The following is a 24,107-nucleotide window of genomic DNA, read 5'->3' as shown; positions in this document are numbered from 1 at the left end:
CTCCTTTCCAGTTGTGGCCAGAGGGAGCTACTCTCCAGCTGTGCACAGGCTTTCACTGCAGTGGCTTCTCTTGTTGTGGCGCACGGGCTGTGTGGCGCACAGGTTTCAGTAGCTGTGTGACGTGGGTGGGTTCAGTAGTTTCGGCTAGGCTCAATAGTTGTGGCTCAGAGGCTTAGTTGCTCTGCAGCCTGTGGAATCTTCCTGAGGCATGGATGGAACTCATGTCTCCTGCATCGGCAGGTGGATTCTTTACCACTGACCCACCAGAAAGTGAAGTCGCTCAGTCGTGTCTGACTCTTTGCGACCCCATGGACTGTAGCCTACAACGCTCCTCCGTCCATGAGATTTTCCAGGCAAGAGTACTGGAGTGGGGTGCCCTTTCCTTCTCCAGGGAATCTTCCCAACCCAGGGATTGAACCTGGGTCTCCCGCATTGTAGGCAGATGCTTTACCATCTGAGCCACACCCACCAGGGAAGCCCCTATTTCCTATATTAACTTCATAAACATTACTATAGAAAAGCTGATGGAGATTGCATTGAATTTACAGATCAGTTGGCGGGCGGGGGCGGGGGGAGGAGGGAGAATGTTGGTAGAATTGACACTTAGCAGTTTTGAGCCTTTTAATCCATGAACACACAGTATAGCTCTACAGTTATTTAAGTCTTAAAAAAAATTATTTTTAATTGTGATTAAGGACATGAGATTCCATTTTTAAAATTTTATGTATTTTTAAAATTTTTGGCTGTGCTGGGTCTTTGTTGCTGTGTGGGGGCTTTTTCTAGTTGTGGTGAGCAGTGGGTGCTACTCTGTATTTGCAGTGTGTGGTTTTCTCCTTGCAGTGTCTTCTCTTGTTACAAGAGGGCAAGTCCTAGGGCGCTGACTCAATAGTTGTGGCGCATGGGCTTAGTTGCTTTGCAGCTCATGGGATCTTCCTGGATCAAGGATTGAACCTGTGTTCCCTGCATTGGCAGGTAGATTCCTAACCACTGGACCACCAGGGAAGCTCCCATCTTAACCATTTTTAAATGTGCAGCTCAGTAGTGTTAACTATATTCACATTATGGTGCAATAGATTTCTAAAACATTTTCAACTTGCAAAACTAATACTCTGCACCTGTGGAACAGGATAGCCCCATTTCCCTGTCCCCAGAGCCCCTAGCAAACACAGTTATACTTTTTTTTTCAAGTTAGACTAATTTAGATACTTTATATAAGTGGAATCATGCAGTATTTGTCTTTTTGTAACTTGCTTATGCATTTCACAGTATAAAGTCCTCAGGGTTCATTCATGTTTTAGCAAGTGACAAGATTTCCTTCTCTTTTAAGGATGAATAGTACTCCGTTGTACATATGTGTCACACTTCCTTTATCCATCTATTGTTGGACATTTGAGTTTCTTCTGTCTCCTGGCTCTTAAAAATAGTGCTGCAGTGATCATCGGTGTGAAATACAATATCTCTTTGAGATACTGCTGTCAATTCTTTTGGATCTGTACCTGGAAGTAGAGTTGCTGGACCATATGACAGTTCTGTTTTTAATTTTTTGAGGAACCTGCGTCGTTTCTTATCGCAGCTGTACCTTTTTACGTGCCCATCCACAGGGCACAAGGGATTCAACATCTCTGCACCCTTGCTAATACTTGTTATCTGGGGAGTTTTTTGATAGTAGCCATTCTTATGGGTGTAAGAGATCTTATTTTAGTTTTGATTTGAATTTCTCTGATTAGTAACATTGAGCATCTTTTTTGTGCTTATTGGCCATTTGTATATATTCTTCTTAGAAATGTCTATCGAAATGTCTGTTCAAGTCTTTTACCATTTTAAAATCAAATTATTTGTTTCTTTGTTGTTAAGTTATAGGAGTCTTTTATATATTCTGGATATTAACCCATTATCAAATATATAATTTGCACATATTTTCTTCCATTCTCTGGTTGCCTTTTTACTCTGTTTTTTTGATGCACAGAAGTTTTAAAGTTTGATGTAGTTCCATTTGTCTATTTTTGCTTTTGATCTTTAATTTCTTTTAGCAATATTTTATGATTTTTCAGTGTACACATATAATCAGGGTTCCCCAAGACCATGCTTAGGTTCAGTGATAAGCTAGTAGAACGACCCACAGATCTCAGAAAAGCTGTTATACTCACTGTTACAGTTTACTGCAGTGAAAAGACACAGATTAAAGTTAGCAACAGAAAAAGGCACAAGGGCAAGGATCTAGGAGACACCAGGCCCAAGCTTCCGATTGTCTTGTCCCAGTGGAGTCACGCAAACAAATGCTTAATTCTCCCAGGAGCAGTGTGAGACAACATGCAGAGAGTACTGCTCACCAGGAAAACATACTTGAGCCTGGGTGTCCCAGAGTTTTATTCAGCGTTGGTCATGTAAACATGGCTGGACATAGTTCTCTAACCCCTCCTAAGGGCAAGCAGATACCATGTGGCTCAAGACTCCCACTGTGGATCAGATTGTTAGTGTGACTCAAGGCCTCATGTAAACAGAAACAGTCTTAATAGGCAGGCTGTTCAAGGACTTAAAGGTTATCTCCTAGGAGCCAGGCCAAATCTTTCTATGGTGTATGCAGGTTTTGGACACCCCTGACCTGCTGAGTTAATCCTTTACAGTACAAAAGCTCTTTCACATCTTTTCATCCTTTGGGTCTCAGCTCGAATGTCATGTCCTCAGAAAGATATTCTCTGGTCACATTACTTGAAAGTCCCATTCTATGTATTTATCACATCACCCTGTTATAGTACTATCCTAATCTGTAATTATCTTGTTTATTAGCTGTCATCCCCTGCTTGAAATCAGTTCATGAGGGCAGTCTTGTTTACTGGTACATCCTTGTACATAACTGGCATTCACTGTTTTTTAAATTTAAAAGTTTTAACTAAAAGTACCATAAGCCAAATAGAAAAAATGACAAAGGATATGAATACTTAGTTCATTTTAAAAAATGATCATTTTTTCCTAATGATAAGAGACATAGAAGTTAAAATTAAACTGAGATCCTGTATTTTAATACCCTATCAGTTTGGTGAAAATCCAGGCATCACAAGCTTACTATGTAGACAAGGGCTTGTTGAAATAGGCACTCTCCTGCATTGCTGAGTGTGCTATTTGGCTGTATAAATCAGGATTTGAAGTGAATATATACTTTAACCTTGTACTTCAGTGAAGCTATCCTATAAATATGCCCCTTCATGTGTGAAATAACTTCACTGAAGTGATGTTTGAAATGGCAAAAGTTGGAAGCAAGTTCGGTGTCCATCACTAGGGGATTGGTCTAATAAATTACGATATCTTCATACACTGGCTGTGCAGCTGGTTTTTTAACAGAATAAGGATATTCTTTACTGACATGTAGAAAATTTTCTAAGATACAGTTTAAAAAAGAAAGGATGGTATAGGACAGTGCATTTCTTGTGCTACCATTTCTGTGGACAAGGGGAATGAGAATATGTATTTGTATTTGCTTGTGTATGAATAAGGAAACTTTGAAAGGATTTGCTGAGAACAGTGACCAGTGGTTACCTGGGGGGTTAGGAAACTGAGAGTTAAGTAGGAGGTTTTTCACTGTATGCTTTTTTATACTTCTTGAGTTTAGAATCAAATGTGTATTTTGCCTCTTTAAGTAAACAAATTGTATTTTTTTAAAAGACATAAATTATATAGTTAATTTTAAAGTAGTATCCAAAGTATTATGTGAAACAGTGCTCTAGTATCCTGTATCAGCTCTGAGGGCGGGACAGGGTGGGGTCACCAATGTTCACTATAAACCAGAATATCCAGTCGAGTACCCTTAACAAGCATGTTATGATTGCCTCTTTCATGCTAGGTTCACCCAGTTAAACAGCTCGCATAGCCTTATAGGAGAGCTGTGGTGCCATAGAAAGAACGGTTTTGAAGTGAGAGATATGAATTTGATTTTCCTACCTCTGCTGTTTTCTGACTATGAAATTTTTTATCAGTTGGTTTACTGTTCATCTACCAAAACCTCCTAACATATAAAGATAAACAAGATGAAGTGAGAGTGCTTTTAAATTATATAAGTACTTTATATAAATCATATAATACTAAATTACATAAATGCTTTGCAAATACTGTATTAAGAGAGCTGTTATTACTTGTATTTAGTTTATACTAAACATTAATCAGCCCAAGTTGGCCATAATTGTATTGCTGAATATTAGCCACAGCTGCAGTGTTCTTAGCATATGGCACAGTCCCCTCCTTTTGAGAGAGTTGAAGTGTGAATTCCCTCAGCTCTCCTGCTTCTCAGCTATCTACCCCACTATGCCCCTGTTGTCTAGAGCCCACCTTCCTCATAACCCTTTCCTTCCTAATGAACTTCAGTGACTTGTGTTCAGCAAAAACTATCTTTCTTGGTAGGTGGTATGTATTTTTCTGTCTTTTGTGCTTTGCAATTGTTTCCTTTCCACTCTCGTAGGCCTGGAGTCTTCATAAATGTTTCCTCCATGAGGTCAAACTGAGGCAGAGAGCACCAGGGCCTTTGTAAAGCCAGCTTTTCTCTCTTCTTCCATTCCCCATCATTTATCCCCTACCCTGCTTCGTTAGTTATCATCTCTGTGTTTTGTATCAACATTTTCCTCTAATCCTAACTTATACTTTGACCTGACAAGTAAGCTCAAGTCTCTGACATCCCTAAAATAACTTTTTAAAATTTGAATCTCCTCTTTTGTCCATTTTTGTTCTTTTTTGGCTTCAAGGAATAATTGCCTTTAATTTCTCAGTTTCCATTCATTCCCCAGTCCATTACGATTTATGGATAACCTGCTGCTTAAGCTTAGGAGTTATTCACACTTCTCTCCTTGGTGGTCCTCTCACTTTGTATTTTTCCTTCCACAGCTGTTGTGTTACATTAATGACCAACACATCCATCTATACTTTCTCCCTGAGGTTTCATCCACTTTCATAGGTACAGAAACTAATGGCTTCCTTCAACTCTCTTCTGAGCTTCAAATGCTCCTCTCTCTTCACCTAACTAAAATCTCTCTCCGCTCCTCTAGCTTGCTTATCTTCCTGTGCTCCCTGTGGCCATCAGTGCTATCACCACCTTCCTAGTCCCTTAAGCCAAAACCTCCAGAGTCCTCGTTGACTCCTTCCTGACCATTCGTGTGTAATTTGCCACAAAGCTCTGTCATTCGCTTCTGAAGTATTTTTCTTCACACCTCTCCTATTTTCCATCACCACTTCAGCAAGTTTGTTAAAAACGAAACATAATCTGATGTGTCACTTCCTCAACCTTAGCAATTTTTATGACTTTTTTGTTGCCTACAGGACAAAGTCTGAAGTCCCTGGCATGGCAAACAAGGTTCTTTACAACCTGTTCCTAACCTTCCTTTTCCTGCCACCAGCTCTGACCACCCTGTTCTCAGCCACCTCAGGAGTACTCATAGGTTTTCTGCATAGGCCTGTGGCGCAGTTGACGTTGTCTCTGCCTGGAGCCCATTCACCTTCCATTCTTGAAGGTTCTATTCAAGAATTGTATCTTTCATATTGTCTTTCTTTTTTGCTTTAAATTTTTATTGACATATAGTTGATTGACAATGTTGTGTTAGTTTCAAGTGTATAGCAAAGTGATTCAGTTATTCATATATACATAGTGATTCAGTTACACATATATACGTGTGTGTATTTTTTATTTTTCATATTATTTCCCTTGTGGTTAATAACAGGATATTGAATATGGTTCCCTGTCCTATACAGTAGGCCCTTTTATTTTATTCTACCTTACATGTAGTAGTCTGTTATTTGCTAATCTCAGACTCCTAATTTATCCCTTCTCTACCCTCTTTCCCCTTTGGCAACCATAATCTTGTTTTCTATGTCTGTGAGTCTGTTTCCATTTTATAAATAAGTTCATTTGTTATCATTTTAGATTCCAAATATTAGTGATGTCGTATATTTGTCTTTCTCTGATTTACTTCACTTAGTGTGATCATCTCTAGGTCCGTGTAGCTGCAGGTGACGTTATTTCATTCTTTTTTTAATGCCTGAGTAATATTTCAGTGTGTCTGTGTGTATGCTACATCTTCATCCATTCATTTGTTGATAGACATTTAGGTTGCATCCCTGTCTTCGTTATTGTAAGTAGTGCTGCTATGAACATTAGGGTGCATGTATCTTTTTGAATTAGAGTTTTATGCCCATGAGTGCAATTGCTGGATCATTTGGCAACTCTAATTTTAGTTTTTCAAGGAACCTCCATATAGTTTTTCATAGTGGCTACATCAGTTTACATTCTCACCATATGTTGCCTTTCTTGATCATAAAAAATTAGTTCTGTAGCACTTTGTTCACATCTCTAGTGTTTCCCTAATATTAAAACTATCTTATGAGCTTCTAAGGATAGCATCTAGATCTTTTTAATTTCTGCTGTAGTGTTACAGCAGAGTAACTGAAATATAGAATTCTTATAATTACTTATGGAATGAGTAAATTGGAAGTCAAGTGACAGAGAAAGCCTACAGTAAGTCTGCAGAGCAGTCATGTTGTCTTGTGAATGACAGATTGAGAGGAGGTTAGCTTGATTTCTGCAGTCGGGCACACCTGGGTTCATACCCTCTTTATAACACAAGCTGTGGCTGTTTCCTTGCCTGGAAAGTGGTGATGGTAAGGTGGTTGTGAGAGTTAAATGTCAAAGTACATATCAGGAATTCCCTGGTGGTCTAGTGGTTAGGATGCAGGGCTTTCACTGTTTAGGGCACAGGTTCAATCCCTGGTTGGGGAACTAAGATCACACAAGCCTTGACGTGGAGCCAAAAAAGGGGCACATATTTCAATCCCTAGTACTGCTGTTATCAAGCATGTAATATACTTGGTTAAACTCTATAGTCAAAAATGAGATACAAGATACAAGGCGTGTCTTCCTAGGAGCTTCCTGTCTTAACCAGCTGATTGCCTCTTGTCAGCAACAGTGACTATCAGTCTACTTGCATATCCTGTTTCATTTACTTCTCTGTTATATTTCTCCTGTTTTCTATTATTTTTATTTTGTTGTTGTTAATGCTCTTGAGATTCATTCTACCCTTTACAAAAACTGAATTTTAGATCTAATAATATCAAAAAGGATATTGAACTTGATTAAGCAAGGATAGATCCAGGATAAGGATAATGGTAAAAAAGTGATGTTTAGAACTAGAGAAAAATGGAATCTACTTTCATTCCTTCATTCTTGCATTTATTGTTCCCTTCCTCTATGTAGGTGGGAATGGTTTGGAGAGCATCAGAATTAAGGCCTAGTTTCTTTCTGTAAAGGTTTTTGTTTTTTTTTTAAATTGAATACTGTTTTGAGATAACTATAGATGGTAAGAAATAATACTGACAGATCCCCTGTATGTCACTACAAAGATTTCTAAGTCTTATTAATAATGAAGGTGAGATAGTTCCTTGTATAAATGATAGGAAACTACAGGTAAAAAAGCATTTCATGATTTTAAAAAAGCTGAGAGTACTCTGCTTGGAGCTGCAGTAAATAAGGAAGGCTTCATGCAAATGCCACTTTTTAAGTCAAAAATTCCAAAGAATGAGTACAGTTCTATTAGAGTTAGAAAGAGCCAGGTGAGACGGGGTACCTGAGTTCCTCCAGTGGACAGTGGTAAATAATCTCGACTTTTAGGCTGCGTGCTTCTTGTAAATTGATTCTCTCTTGCTTTAAGTTTTTGGAAACTCGCGTAATAATGGGCCTATTGTTACCCTGGAATCTAATCATTACATTTTCTGTTTTTGATATAGAACACTTTGATTTTCTTGGGAGTCTGACTTACTGAAAAATGTCTTCCTGTGCTTTTAGAATGATAGTAGAGAGCGGCATGATCACAGCAACGAGAGGCGGAGGCATGGCAACACTGAGTCGGTATCCAATGGCCGAGCCCCCAGCAGCTCACAGCAGGTGGTGGAGCAAGAGGAAGAGGAAGATGAGGAGCTGACACTGAAATACGGCGCCAAACATGTGATCATGCTGTTTGTCCCCGTGACTCTCTGTATGGTGGTGGTTGTGGCCACCATCAAATCAGTCAGCTTTTATACCCGGAAGGATGGGCAGCTGTACGTATGAGTATTGTGGGTTGTTATCCTCAAGGCCAATCTAGCTGTCCTGCGTAGCGTGTCATCATCACCTTGAAGACCTCTGACCTCTGCACTGAAGGGCCGTGAAGGCTAGAGAGTCCATCCTCTCTGATAAAAGATGATGCTTTACGTAGAGAAAATAAAGCTTCAGAGTTATATTTTTTATGTAGTATCCCTAGATTGGGCTCAATTTATTTGGAATTGAGCAAGTAAAGAATTGAGTAGTGATTTTAGCACCTCAGGGCCATTGTGCCCATTGTTCTTCTCCCTGGAATGTTTTTTTCCTTTTCTAACTTTGGTAGATTAATTCCTATTATCCTTCTCATCTTGGCTGAAAAATAACTTCCATGATCCTCCTAAAAGAATTAGGCCCTTCGCGGTATTCTGTCGCAACCTGTTCTTTTTTCACTTGTCACAATATGCAAGCGTATATTTACTTTCCTTATTTAATGCCTGTTTTCCTTCTATACCACGAGGACTATGAGAGCACTTTTGTTTCCAGGGTGAGGAGTGTAATAAATGTTAGGCCAAAAAAAAAAAAAACAAAAGTTCAGTGAAAGGGTGAAGAAGGAATGCAGACTGGCCCTGAAGTGTTTGCCGAATGCCACGCAGATTCTCTGGTGCTGTTGGTGTCTGCCCTTTGTCTCCAAGGAAAATGCTTTGATTCAGATGCCACCTAGTTCTGTCTCTGGGACCCTGTTGGGCTCAAGATGTTTTAAGTGAGTTCTGAAATTGGCAAGTGTCTGGAAAACTCTGTGGGGTTCTGAAAGCCAGGCTTTTAACCTTTTGAGAGAAAGGCTAAGACAATGAGTGAAGAGCAGGGCTTGGAGACAGTTACCAGAAGTTGGGGAATATTGTCTCTGTAAGTTAAAGTTAGGTTTGGCTGCATCTTATAGAACCAGGTTAGCAAGCTATGCCCCACAGGCTAGATCTGCCTGCCACCTCCCTTGGTAAATGAAGTTTTATTGGAACATGGCCGTGTCCATTCATTTATGTACTGCTTTCATACTACAAGGGCAGACTTGAATGGTTGCAGCAGAGACCATATGACTCACAAAGCTTAAAATATTTATTCTGTAGTCCTTTACAGAAAGTTTGCCGAGCCCATTATAGAAAATCAAAACAGGGAATTCCCTGGTGGTCCAGTGGTTAAGACTCAACACTTCCACTGCTGAGGCCCAGGTTCAATCCCTGGTCAGGGAACTAAGATCCTGCAAGCCAAATGGCACAGCCAAAAAAAAGAAAAAATTTTGAAAACTGGTTTGAGTGATATACATATTTTCTTGTCTCCCACAGAATAGTGAAGAGGTAGTAGTTCAGATTGTACAGTGCTTTCTTTTCACCAAGGACTCAGGCTTCTTCATTCCTTCTTTTTTGGCTTCTGTTGTCTAGGTTATTTCGGGGTCCAGTATTGGTGCTGGAGCCCCAGCCTTCATTCAGACAGCAGGAAGGAACGGAGGAGAAAACGACATAAGACATACCTCTCAGCAGAACTCACTCCTCCCTTAAAAGTTCCACAGACCACATCTGCTGATAACTCAGTGGTCATTACTTATTCTCGTGGCTGTACGTAACTCCAGGGGAGGCAGAAATAAAGTCTTCTGTTGAAAATATTCGTACCTGGAATAAGTGTGTTTTCATATGAAACGGGTAGCTGGATATGTGACATTATCTGAAGACAACTTTAGTTGTATCACCCTACAGATAGAAGATAATTACCCACCATTTTACCTTCCTCTTAGAACCACTCGTAGTCTAGGTAGTTTATGGCAGAATCTGGTAGTACTTTTAATTCAATCACTGATAAGCTGTGGGGAAAACATTTGATGAGGTAATTACTTCCGTATAAAGCGTCCACTAGATGGAGCCAGTGTCTGGCGCACGTGGGTCCACCTCTATTTTAACCATCTCCTTTTATTTTGAAGAGCTTATTTTAGCATAAAGCTGCTTTTCTTAGGTTAAAAATTCTTGGTTAGATTGATGAGCTGAAAAAAAAAGTGATTCATAAGGTATCAGTTAAATCTGGGAAACAAAACTGGTTTTGGAGAGCATGTAGTTTAGAATCTCCATTAACCCCTGGGGCTTTTGTTTTATTACAGAATCTATACTCCATTTACAGAAGACACGGAGACTCTGGGGCAGAGAGCCCTGCACTCAATTCTGAATGCGGTGATCATGATCAGCGTCATTGTCATCATGACGATTTTCCTGGTGGTTCTATATAAATACAGGTGCTACAAGGTGAGCATGAGATACAGAGCTTTGCTTTCCATCATCTTTTTTTTCTTTTTTCCTAATAATTTTATTTATTTTTGCCTGTGCTGGGCCTTTGTTGTTGCGTGGGGCTTTTCTCAAGTTGGGCGAGTGGGAGCTACTCTAGTTGAAGTGCTTGGGCTTCTCATCACGGCGGCTTCTCTGGTTGGGGAACGTGGGCTCAAGGGCCTATAGGCTTCAGTAGCTGTGCTGCAGGGGCTCAGAAGTTGCGGCTCCCGGGCTCTAGAGCACAGACTCCAACAGTTGTGGCACACGGGCTTGGTTGCTTCACAACCTGTAGGCTCTTCCCAGATCAGGGATCAAACCCATGTCTCCTGCATTGGTAGGTGAATTCTACCACTGCATCACCAGGGAAGCCCTCCACTATCTTCTTTATTTTATGGTTGGATTGTCCTGTCACCTGACTCGGTCTAATAAAGAAAAAGGTCTTATATTGTAAAACTAAGTTAATTTTGAGTCTCCCCCCACCCTCATTTGTGGAACAAAAAGGCATAAATGAAAAACAAATGTTTTCTTAAAATATCACAGTCTAAATGGTTTTAACATTTTGAGTTGCAATATACTTAGGACCTTCCAGAAGAATATATCCTAAGACCTTTGGGAATTCCCTCATTGACAAATAGCACTATATGATATAATTGTCCCCGTAAAATAATGTATAACCACAGAAAATCAGATGTTCAGCTTGAATGCATGCATGCTGCGTTGCTCAGTCATGTCCGACTCTTTGTGTGACCCATGGAATGTAGCCCACCAGGCTTCTCTGTCCATGAGATTATCCCAATAAGAATACTGGAGTGCATTGCCATTTCCTTCTCCAGGGGATCTTCCCCCACTCAGGGGTCGAATCTGAGCCTGCTGAGGCTCCTGCATTGGCAGGCGGGTTATTTACCACTGAGCCATCGAGGAAGCCCCTTCAACTTGAGAACAAAGCAGTGAAACCACCTTCAGATGCTGATGTTGAACTCATTGGTGACTGGCTGAATTCCTGTCCATTCCCTCACCTTCTCTCCTGCAGGAACAGGAATTTTTTGCTTGGGAAATAAAGGCAGGGGTGGTTATGCAGGGAAGAGACAAGCCCAGACCTCCCAGCTTCTGCTCCCTACCTCACGCTACCTAAGTAACTTGAGGGTGAATTTCAGCTGTCTGGCACATGTTTCAGATTCATGCCTCAGAAAAAATGACAAATTATTACAGATCATGAACCTTTAGGCTCATTCTGAAATAAAATAAATATTAACTTTTCAAATATTGAATTCTACACGCTTTTTACTTCTGTATTTACTATGCCTCAGTATATTCTTTAACATGATTAAAATGTATATAATCAGTATGTGTCCTTTTTTAAAACTATTACTTTGGCATAAGCATTTTCCCATATTATAAATTCTTTGAAAATATGTGTAATGACTACATAATATTTGACTCAATGAGTGTTTTGTCATTTATTTCCCCTGATTTGGACATTTGAGTTCTTTCCAGATGTTCACTATCCTAAAAAACAGTGAATGTCTTTATGCATAGAGCTTTTCAATTTTTTAAATTATTTCCTTAGGGTATAAGCCCAGGCACAGAATTTCTGGAGCAAATTGTCTACGTATTTGTGGCTGTCTTGGTATGCAGAATTTTGTTTTCAAATTGATAGTATCAATTTGTACTTAACACTAGTGGTGAATGAGGCTGTCTTACTCTACTTTCACCAGCATTTAATTTTTAAAAATAATGTGTGCAGGGAATTCCCTGGCAGTCCAATGGTTAGGACTCTACACTTGCACTGCAGGGGGCATGGGTTCAATCCCTGGTCAGGGAACTAGGATCTCACATGTTGTACAGTGTGGTTAAAAATACATACACATATATATATAAAATCTATTCTAACCCGAAAAGGCAAAGCAAAAATGTCTTAAATTGCTTTTAGTTGATTGATTATTAGTGAGATTGAATATCCTTTCACTATTCACCTTTTCACTGTTCACAGACTTCTAAAATTATACAGATTTTAACCTTGTTTGTTGAGTGGGTGAAAGTATTAACCTAAGTGATGACCATTTACAGTCTGACGTCAGAATGTGGAGATTGAAGACAAAAGATGTGATGTGACAGGCAGTCATCTACAGTCAGGCACCCAGAGAGCAAATGATGTAAAGCCATCCCCTCCCACTGCTTAAACGTGCTCATGTATCGGTTACTTTTAATCTGTTTTTTTCACTATATACAATTTTGTGTACATAAAAGTGTCTACCTGCCAGTTCCATTTCTCTGCTTTATTGGACTCTCTTTGTGACTTGTATCTGGACTGTGTGCTACTTTTGTTCTTCACATGTCAGTGGGAGTCCCCTAGGGATTTACGTTCTTCTTTGGTGTTTGGAAACCTCTTTCTGCTTCTCCAGCAGGAACTTAGCAGGAACTCACCTTGCTAAAGCCCACTTAGGTTGTGTTGAGTGCAGGTGGAGGAGGGCAGTACTGGAGGGAAAAGGTGGCTTCCTGGTGCTTCTGATTCCCAGCCTATGTACTGGCAGCTACATGCATTCGGTCCAGATTTTATAGGTATATTTGGTAGGAGAGACAGGATGGAATGGTCTTTTTTACCCTTCCATAGAACCTGTCTCAAGTTATTTTTGGTGGTTTTGTGCATCTTTTAGTTAGTGCTTCGTGTTAGACAGTCTAAAGGTTTATACTTAGCTGGATTTCCACGTTCACCCATTCACTGGTGGTGTTTTGCTTTGCTTTTTAAAATGCTTATGTCTTGGCCACCCCAACCAATTCTATAGCAACAAGTTGTTTACTTTGACTCTTAGTATAAAAATAAAAGGAGCTTTTGAGTCAGAAATTCAGAAACTTGCCAGGACCTGTTTGGAAATAAGCCCTGAGGATTTGTTGTATCATGAGTTGGTTGTGCAATGTCTTTGGTCTCAAACAAACCTTAAAAAGGAAGAACTGGAAAAGGCACTTTAATTATTTATTGTTTGATATAGATGAAACCATACAGCTTACTGAAGTCACATGATTTCTGGCCTAGATAGTTCAGTGTTTAGAGGAGATCTTTGCCATGCTGTACTGAATCAGGGCTCATTTGTTTCAGAACCTGTAGCTCTGAAACAGGAAAGCTGAACTAGGGATTTTTGCAAGATGAGAAAGGCCTGTTTTACCACCTGATATTCTAGGAAAAGGGGAGGTGTTACTTAGTCATCAGAAGAGGCTTTGAATTCAGGTAATAGTTCAGAAAATCATAACATCCATGATTAACCTAGTAAGAAAACCAGTAAAGTCATTATTGCAGGCAGAGGGCTAATATTTTTGCAGTATGAAGAGCACTTACAAATAATTAAGAAAATTATGGATATCCTAATAAGATATTTTAAAAACTCAAGAAGAGAAATTATGAAGGAAATCTAGATGGCCAGGAGAGGAAAAGAGGAGAGAGGGGTATATATATATTTTCTCACTAGCAAAAATATATATATTAAAATAGCAAATTAACATTTAGCTTATTGACTTGGTAAAAATTAGTCAGGACTTAATTTGCGGAGTCACTAAGCCAGTATATATCAGTAGTCAGTAATTAGAAAATGTCTATACACTTTAATTGTGTAATTTTGCTTTCATGAATTATCCTAGAGAATTAAAAATGCTGAAAAATGTTTGCATACTAGATATTAATCCTAGCATAAAATATAATTGGAAAAAGAAGGAAAACCCCACAGATACCATGCATAAGGCAAAAATTGTGAGCTCATGAATATAAGTAAACTATTATTGAGGCATTTAAAATCTGTATTTTCAGAAAATATTTGGTGGAATGAGAATCTGTCTGTAACAAAAATAAAGTTTTAAAAGACAGAATGTAAACTCTTATATTACATGATTCTAATTTTTTTTAAAGGTCATATGCAGACAAACATGTCTGAAAAGGAAAGGTTAATATCAACTTTGGTTCTCAGCGGTCAGTGGAAATTGTTTTTTTCTTTTAGTGTTCCTATATTTTCTATATGTCATAAGTATATATTACTTTGTATTCAGAAAAATACTGTTTTTTTAAAATAGCATTTCATGTTCCCTTGCCCCTCCCCACATAAAACAAGATAAAAAAAGAAAGTTGAGGATTCCTAGTATGCAATATTTACTCTCGCCCTTAATTTGAAGTTTAATATGGAATATCCATGTACATCTCCCACTCTTTAAAGTTTTTTGTTTTGTGTTATTTTATATGGGGCTTCCCTCGTGGCTCAGCTGTAAAGAATATGCCTGCAATGTAGGAGACCTGGGTTCGATCCCTGGATCGGGAAGATCCCCTGGAGAAGGAAATGGCAACCCACTCCAGTATTCTTGCCTGGGTAATTCCCTGGGCAGAGGAGCCTGGCAGGCCTACAGTCCATGAAACTTGGATTATTTCTAAAGCTGGCTTGTGAGTACAGTGGGCTAGGATGCATATGGAAAGATTCCTTTTTGCTTAAGCTTTATTGTTTTCTTTGCACATGAAATAAAGGACTCCCTTCAGAATATTTTGCTAAAGTTGAAGTACTTAGAGGGAAATGTACAGGTGTCTTCAGTTTACTTTGATACATATTAAAATGGACTCGTTGGATGGAGAGATGGATAGCAATGTTACAAAGCAAGTACAGCAAATGTGAATGGTAGAATTTAGGTGGTATATGGGCAGTGGTTCACTGTGTGTTTGAAAATTTTTATAATAAAATGTTAGGAGAAGTTTTTGTGGAAGAACACCAGAAATTAAATTTATTGTATTTGGATAGTAAATTTAGAATATTTAACTGTTGAAGGAATACCAACTTTCATGATGGAAAACCACTCTTTTGACCTTTTCCCAAGTTGTAACATTTTATAAAGTTGTTTTAAAGAAAGGCAGAGAGACCTTTTAAGAAATCTTTTCTTTCAAAGGATTTAATAATCATGTCACCTTGAATGATCAAACAGAGCCAAAAGAGAAAATGAAGGTAGATTCTAATGTTAATTTTAGTAACAACTAGATTTTGATAACTTAGAGCTGTATAATTGGAACAACCGGATCTGGGAGGTAGGGGTGGAAGATTTTTTTTCTTTTAAATGGAGACAAAACAATATTCTTGATTTGAAGCTTTTCTTTTTCTTTTTATTATTTTATTTTATGTTATTTATTTATGGCTATGCTGGGTCTTCACTGCTGTGTAAACTTTTCTCTAGTTATGGAGAGCAGAGTCTATTCTTTAATTGCAGTGCACAGGTTACTCACCTAATTGCTCAAGCTTCTCCTTGTGGTGGCTTCTCTTGTCTTGAAGCACAAGCCCAGGCTTCAGGAATTGGCACATGGGCTCAGTAGTTGCGGCTCCCAGGCTCCAGAGCACAGTTTCAGTTAGTTGTATCACAGGACCTTAGTTGTTCCAAGGCACGTAGGATCTTCCCGGACCAGGGATCAAACCTGTGTCTCCTGCATTGACAGGCCGATTCTTTACCACCAAGCCGCCAGAGAAGCCCTGGAGCTTTCTTTTTTATTTCTTTAAGGTTGAATTTGATCTTTCTGGTTAAGAGATATGTTTGGAAAAGTTGGTGGTTAAGTAGCTTCTTCTGTCATAACAGTAAAATTCATTGAAAGAATAAAGTTTATTATGGGTGTATCTACCTTAAAATAATTTTACTTTTGGTTCAGAATTACTTGACAGTTTATCATATTTCTCCATTCTGTTTTTTAAAACTGCAGACTCCTTGGGTTATATACTATTTCCCCAAATATACTCATCACATAAAATTACCATAAATTTTTTTTATCTTGTATAATAGATTAATCAAGCTCTAGGGACTTTTCCTGGTGGTCCAGTGGTTAAGGCTTCATGCTTCCACTGCAGGGGGCATGGTTTCTATCCCAGGTTGGGGAGCTAAGATCCTGCATGCTGTATGTTCAGTTCTGTTCAGTTCAGTCGCTCAGTTGTGTCCGACTCTTCGCGACCCCACTGACTGCAGCACGCTAGGCCTCCCTGTCCATCACCAACTCCTGGAGTTTACTCAGACTCATGTCCATTGAGTCAGTGATGCCATCCAACCATCTCATCCTCTGTCATCCCCTTCTCCTCCTGCCTTCAATCTTTCCCAGCATCACGGTCTTTTCAAATGAGTTAGTTCTTCACATCATGTGACCAAAGTATGCTATATGGTTAGGCCCAAAAAAATAATCGATTAAAAATCAAGTTCTGATTCTGTCTCTCATTTTTCACATGAGTTATAGGGACTAATATTTATATAGTGCTGTATGAATTCTGTGTTATAATGATGGACTGACATATAAGCATTATTAATGAACCAAGTAAAATAAACATAGCATACTAATACTTACTGAAATCTCAGATACTGAATATTTTTTCTTCAAATGGTTATATAATTTAGAAGGCCTATTTTCTCTGTACAGTTAATGTATGTGTACACTGGTCACTTAACTGAATTTCTGATTTTCAGTTTTGTGACTTTGATTTATCAGTTATTTTATCAATTTATTATCAGTTATTTTATTTTATTTATTAATTTTTTATTGTAGGAATACATCAGAATTCCTCTATTGAAAATATTGCTCCTTTAAAGTATAAATGTTTACTGTTGACTATTGATACCTTTTCTAATTGAAGTCTAGTTAATTTATAAAATACATTTTTGTTGCTTATCTATTTTAGACATAGTGGTTTGTATCTCTTAATCACATACCCCTAACTTATTTTTTTTAATTTTTATTAAGAGTATAGTTGATTTACAATGTTAGTTTCAGGTGTACAGGAAGATGAATCACGTGTGTATATATGTATATGCATGTATGTATATGTCTACTCGCTTTTTCTAGGATTCTTTTCCCATATAGGCTGTTACAGAGTATTGAGTAGAGTTCCCTGTGCTATACAGCAGGTTCTTATTAGTTGTCTATTCTATGTATAGTAGTGTGTGTATGTCAATTCCATCTCACAATTTATCCCACCCTCCCCTTATCCTTTGGTAATGCTAAGTTTGTTTTCTACATCTGTGACTGTTTTGTAAATAAGTTGATTTGTAGCCCCCCTTGTTTTAGATTCCACATTTAAGCAATATCATATGATATTTGTCTTTCTGTGTCTGACTTACTTCACTCAGTGTAACAGTCTCTAGGTCCATTCATGTTGCTACAATGACATTATTTGGTTCTTTTTATGGCTGAGTAGTATTGCAGTGTATATATGTACCATGTCTTCTTTATCCATTCCTCTGTTGATGGACATTTAGGATGCTTCTGTGTCTTACCATTGTAGACAGTCCTTCAGTGAACATTGGCATGTTCCTAATTTGTGCCCCCCCACTTCTCATTCACCCTTGGAAATCACTGTTTTTTCCCCCTATATCTGTGTATCTGTCTCTGTTTTGCATGTACATTCATTTGTATTATTTTTTAGATTCCACTTATAAATGGTATCATAGAATATTTGTCTTTCTATGACTTATTTCATTAAGCCTAATATTCTCTAGGTCCATCCATGTTGCTGTAAGTAGCTGAGTAGTATCCGTGTGTGTGTGTGTGTGTGTGTGTGTGTGTGTGTACTACATCTTCTTTATCCATTTGTCTGCTGATGGGCAGTTGGGTTGCTTGCATATGTTGCCTGTTGTAAATAGTGTTGCTGTGAACATAGGCGTTCATGTATCTTTTCAAATTAGTGATTTTTTTTCTTTCTGAATATATATCCAAGAGTGGAATTGCTGGATCATATGATAATTTTAGTTTTTGGAGGAACCTTCATTTTGTTTTTCACAGTGGCTGTACCAATTTTCATTGTCTCTAACAGTGTACAAAAGTTCCCTTTTTTCTGCATCCTCCCCAACACTTGTTATTTGTGGTCATTTTGATGATAGCCATTCTGACAAGTATGAGGTGATACCTCATTGTTGTTTTGATTTGCATTTCTCTAATAATTAGTGGTATTGAGTATCTTTTCGTGTGCCTGTTGGCCATTTGTCTGTATTTGTTGAGAAAATGTGTTCTCCTATTTTTTTGATTGGGCTGTTTGTTTTTTTCTTTTTTGGTATTGAGTTCTGTGATTTGTTCATATATTTTGGATATTAACCCCTTGTCAGTCATATCATTTGCAAATATTTTTTCCCATTCTGTAGGTTGTCTTTGATAATTTATTTTGAATTTATCTTTTCTTTTAAAATTTTACCTATTTCTAAAGGAATGAAGGTCTCTATGTATGAAATTTCTATTTTATGAATAGTTCAGCACCAACTATTATAGGTATTTACTGTTCCTAAAGCTGCTTCTGTTTTGGTATTTGAAAATCATAACATATACAGAAATAACATACTATTTTTGAAATAAGAAATTTGGATTTTTTTTTTTTAGGTTGTGGGATCTGTTAATTAATTATATTGAAATTCTTTTCTAGGTCATCCATGCCTGGCTTATTCTTTCATCCCTGTTGTTGCTGTTCTTTTTCTCGTTCATTTACTTGGGGTAAGTGGTGAAATATTTGGTCTATTTTCAGAAATTAACTCTTTGGACTCTATAACTGTCACTTAAAGAAATGGTCTTTGTTGATGAGTTATTCTTAAATTATTGTTTCCATGTATAGATCATCCTTGGTATGTATACAACTTGTTAATATTATCAATAAGTTCAGTTCAGTTCAGTCGCTCAGTTGTGTCCGACTCTTTGTGACCCCATGGACTGCAGCACACCAGGCCCCTCTGTCCATCACCAACTCCCAGAGTTTACTCAGACTCATGTCCACTGAGTCAGTGATGCCATCCAACCATCTCATCCTCTGTCGTCCCCTTCTCTTCCTGCCTTCAATCTTTCCCAGCATCAGGGTCTTTTCAAAAGAGTCAGCTCTTCGCATCAGGTGGCTAAAGTATTGGAGTTTCAGCTTCAGCATCATTCCTTCCAATGAACACCCAGGACTGATCTCCTTTAGAATGGATTGGTTGGATCTCCTTGCAGTCCAAGGGACTCTCAAGAGTCTTCTCCAACACCACAGTTAAAAAGCATCAATTCTTCGGCTCTCAGCTTTCTTTATAGTCCAACTCTCACATCCATATGTGACCACTGCAAAAACCATAGCCTTGACTAGATGGACCTTTGTTGGCAAAGTAATGTCTCTGCTTTTTAATATGCTGTCTAGGTTGGTCGTAACTTTCCTTCCGAGGAGTAAGCGTCTTTTAATTTCATGGCTGCAGTTACCATAGGGAGTTGCTTTTGTTGATCTTTATTTATAATAAGAACTTAAAGAACTCAACACTGCAGTTAATTCTGTCTTTTTAGTAAAGCAAATTTACTGTATTCTTTAGTATAATTTATAAATCATAATATTAATGCATTTTAAACATGTATAAAGATGAATTAATTGATTTTCAAACTTTCATTTTATTTTCATCAGTCTTTTTTTCTTTCAACTGAAATCTTACATGAGAACTGCACATACAACATAGAAAAAAGTGGAGCTGCTCTGTTGAAGAGAATAGAGAGGCTCAGAGATTTGCCCACTTGGTCTTTCTCTAAGCCCCAGTAGCAGAATGCAGGTCATTGCACTAGCTCTTAAATTAGGAACAGAAACATTTAAAGTAAAAAATAAACTGAAGGGTTAATTCTTTGGTAGAGGCAGGTAGAATGACCATAGACCAAAGAAATCAATGGAAGAATCTCTATGAAATAGATTATTTTCTCAGAAAAAGCTAATTGCCAATACTGACCACTGAAGTGATAGAAAATCTAAGTAGAGCAAAGAAGAAAAATACAGAAAGTTGTTGAAGAGATTCTTATACACCTCCACCAGTAACAATAATACCAGGCTCAAATAATTTCATAGGAAAATTCTATTAAACCTTTAAGGAACTGATAATTCTAATGCTGTTTTAACTGTTCCAGGACATAGAAAAAGCAGAAAAGTTTCCAGATTCTTTTTAAGAAGCCAGAGTAATATTTATACCAAAACCCCATAAATAATCAAGAAAAAGGAAACTGTAGACCACTCCTGTTTATTGATGCCAAAGAATAACTTAGTTCAGTCTCTCAGTCATGTCCAACTTTTTGTGACCCCATGGACCGCAGCATGCCAGGCCTTCCTGTCCATCACCAACTCCCAGAGTTTACCCAGACTCATGTCCATTGAGTCGGTGATGCCATCCAACCATCTCATCCTCTGTCATCCCCTTCTCCTGCCCTCAATGTTTCTCAGCATCAGGGTCTTTTCAAATGAGTCAGCTCTTCACATCAGGTGGCTAAAGTATTGGAGTTTCAGCTTCAGCATCAGTCTTTCCAATGAACACTAAAGGACTGATTTCCTTTAGAATGGACTGGTTGGCTCTCCTTGCAGTCCAAGGGACTCTCAAGAGTCTTCTTCAACACCACAGTTCAAAAGCATCAATTCTTTGGCGCTCAGCTTTCTTTATGGTCCAGCTCATATCCATACATGACTACTGGAAAACCCATAGCTTTGACTAGACAGACCTTTGTTGGAAAAGTAATGTCTCTGCTTTTTAATAAGCTGTTTAGATTGGTCATAACTTTTCTTCCAAGGAGCAAGTGTCTTTTAATTTCATGGCAGCATTCACTATCTGCAGTGATTTTGGAGCCCCAGAAAATAGTCTGTCACTGTTTCCATTGCTTCCCCATCTGTTTTCCATGAAGTAATGGGACCAGATCCCTTGATCTTAGTTTTCTGAATGTTGAGTTTTAAGCCAACTTTTTCACTTTCCTCTTTCACTTTCATCAAGAGGCTCTTCAGTTCTTCACTTCTGCCATAAAGGTGGTGTCATCTGCATATCTGAAGTTATTGATATTTCTCCTGGCAGTCTTGATTCCAGCTTGTGCTTGCTCCAGCCCAGCGTTTCTCATGATGTACTCTGCATATAACTTAAAAAGCAGGGTGACAATATACAGCCTTGATGTACTTCTTTTGCAATTTGGAACCAATCTGTTGTTCCATGTCCAGTTCTAACTGTTACTTCTTGACCTGTGTACAGACTTCTCAGGAGGCAGGTCAGGTGGTCTGGTATTCCCATCTCTTGAAGAATTTTGCACAGTTAACCATAGCTTGAAATTTTTTGGTTTTTGTTTCAAGTGCTGGGATATCTAAAATACTGTGAATGGCTGCATTGTCCAGCTATTTCAACATTTGCTTTGAAATTTCTAAATGGAAAGATCATCTTTCTGCATAGTCTGCAGAATCTAAAATTTGCACTTAAATGACTGCCTTCTTTCTCCTCAGTTACCTGTCTTCTATATTTGTATCTCTTTACTTTAAAATGGAGTTTCCTCCCACCCAAATTAAAATAATGTTTTCTTCATGCTAAAAGTGCTAAACATTCATTGTGAAAAAAAGAAAAGAAAAGTTAAGAAATTTCAAATTCCTGGCATCTAAAGCTATGTCCTGCATCTTTTCAGGAATTACTATATTGATCTCTTGCTCTCTCTTCTCATACACTATTTCACATAAATAAGATTATGGTTGTTTTTTTTTTCAGGCAGCAATATGTCATGCCTATATTCCATGTTTTGTGTATAAATATATGTATAAAATGCATATATTTAAATGGATTCACGAAATTTAATTTTATGAAAATAATATGTCCTAAGCTCTAAACTTTATTTTACATGTTTAATTTTTTTTCCAATTTCAGATACTGCAAGAAGTATCCTGAAGTACAGATAGCATTTTAGGTGTTATATGGCCTTTTTTTTTTCTTTTTAGTTTTTGTACTTATTTTTACAGCTGTGGCTGTGATACTTGTTTCCATTTTTAGGAATGATACAAGTATCTGTTTAATTTTTTTCAGGGAAGTGTTTAAAACCTATAATGTTGCCATGGACTACATTTCGGTTGCGCTCCTGATCTGGAATTTTGGTGTGGTGGGAATGATCGCCATTCACTGGAAAGGCCCACTGAGACTCCAGCAGGCATACCTCATTATGATCAGTGCCCTCATGGCCCTGGTATTTATCAAGTACCTCCCAGAATGGACCGCCTGGCTCATCTTGGCTGTGATTTCAGTATATGGTAAAACCCGAGACTGACATTTTGTTCATCACAGAAATACTTCCTGGTGTGTTTTCCTTCCTCTTCTAGTTATCTTGACTTAGGGAAAATAACAGTAATATCCCATAACTTTTCAGTAAATAATCAGTTAGCTATAATATCTTTTTCATACAAAGATTTCAAATCTTTTGAAGTTGAGTCCTTTAAAAATGTTTTATTATTGCCTCCAGTTTAACTCAGGGATGAGTTAATGGAAGGATCCACAGACTTCTGGTTGTAAGACTTAAGATTCAAATCCCATTGCTACCACTGACATAAATGACCTCAGGAGCCCTTTGGGATCAAATGAGTGAACAAACAGCGGTGGGAATTTGTACCCATTATGGACAGCAGCGGAGCTACGTGTGATGGAGCTCACTGGAGAGCTGTGCTTTTCGTGTCTTAGTCCAGGCATCCTTGATCAAAGAATGGGATCCAAGTTCAGCTAACTTGGGATCCAATTTAGCCGCACTCTAGGCAGCCATCCTCTTTTGGCCTAAGTGAGTAAAGTGAAGTCACTCAGTCGTGTCCGACTCTTTGCGACCCCATGGACTGTAGCCCACCAGGCTCCTCTGTCCATGGGATTCTCCAGGCAAGAATACTGGAGTGGGTTGCCATTTCCTTCTCCAGGGGATCTTCCCGACCCAGGGATCGAACCCAGGTCTCCCGCATTGCAGGCAGACGCTTTAACCTCTGAGCCACCAGGGTAGCTCAGTGGTAGAGCACATGCTTTTCATGTATGAGGTCCCAGGTTCAGTCCCCGGCATCTCCACTTTAGCTGAACTTCGGTTTCAGCTAACTTCTCACCCTTTAATCCTTGAAAGGATTAATGTTGAAGCATAAATTTTGGCTTATTTGTTTTTGCAGACCCTTGAGACTTTGCTAGTAGTCTAGCCACCTGGTTCTGCCAGTGGTAACAACAGCAGTTACTTATCCAAGGTTTCCCTCTTTAGGCAGAGTAACTGAGACAATCTCTTGCATCATAGATACCAAAGATAGAAATCAAAGTTATACATGTCTCTGTACATATTAAATCCACAATGCAGACCTCAATTTGGACTTCCAGAGATTCTAAAGGTCTGAGGTCTTGAACAAGGTGTTCAGTGTAACTTTCACCTCCCTTACAGTCTTATGATGTAGGCCTCACAGGGCACCATTATGACATACTAGAGCAAGTTAAAACTTAATAAATGAAACATCAGGGGTGAATCATAATAAAGAATCTGATTCCATTTTTGATATTTTAAAAAAAGCCATTTCTGGAGACAGATTGCCTGGATTCAAATCTAGACTCTTTTACTCCTGTAATTTATTGGGTATGTTACTACAGACACACCACACTCAACAGTGGAGTCTTAGTTATTATGAAGATTAAATTGAACAATGCATATAATAAATATATACAGTATCTACCAGTAAATATTAGCCGTTCCTCAAAAATATATAATCTTTGGAAGTAAGCAAGGTTGTTGTACTTATTTCACTGCTAAAGGCCTGAAGTTTGTAGAGGTAAAGTATTTACCAAAGCTTACGCCATTTGATCTATAATCTGAGTCCTAAGTCCCATGTTCTTTCTAATACAATACACTGTTTCTCCTCATCAATCCTCTGTTTCTTATATACATATACAAATTATCTCTACAGACCTTTGAGTTCCTCTGAAATAAGAGACTTTCTGTCTGATATTTAGAGTAATGATTCATAATTCCATTTTCATAAGATCTCAAG

General features: G+C 38.2%; 1 protein-coding gene and 1 non-coding gene across 2 annotated transcripts in view; both read left to right on the top strand.

Moving 5' to 3' along the window:
* Positions 1–24,107, top strand: part of PSEN1 (presenilin 1) — a 68,425-nt gene that overhangs the window by 20,237 nt on the left and 24,081 nt on the right. Inside the window, exons 3-6 of the mRNA XM_068964287.1 lie at positions 7,817–8,070; positions 10,191–10,332; positions 18,753–18,820; positions 22,141–22,361. Coding sequence (XP_068820388.1) covers positions 7,817–8,070; positions 10,191–10,332; positions 18,753–18,820; positions 22,141–22,361 — 685 coding nt within the window. The remainder of the gene's footprint in view (positions 1–7,816; positions 8,071–10,190; positions 10,333–18,752; positions 18,821–22,140; positions 22,362–24,107) is intronic.
* On the top strand, positions 9,223–9,294 carry TRNAG-UCC (transfer RNA glycine (anticodon UCC)). Its single transcript has one exon. It is a non-coding gene; the product is annotated as a tRNA-Gly (tRNA).

This window comes from Capricornis sumatraensis, chromosome 2, assembly GCF_032405125.1.
Source record: "Capricornis sumatraensis isolate serow.1 chromosome 2, serow.2, whole genome shotgun sequence".
Lineage (NCBI taxonomy): Eukaryota > Metazoa > Chordata > Mammalia > Artiodactyla > Bovidae > Capricornis > Capricornis sumatraensis.
This window is presented reverse-complemented; position numbering and strand designations above follow the sequence as displayed.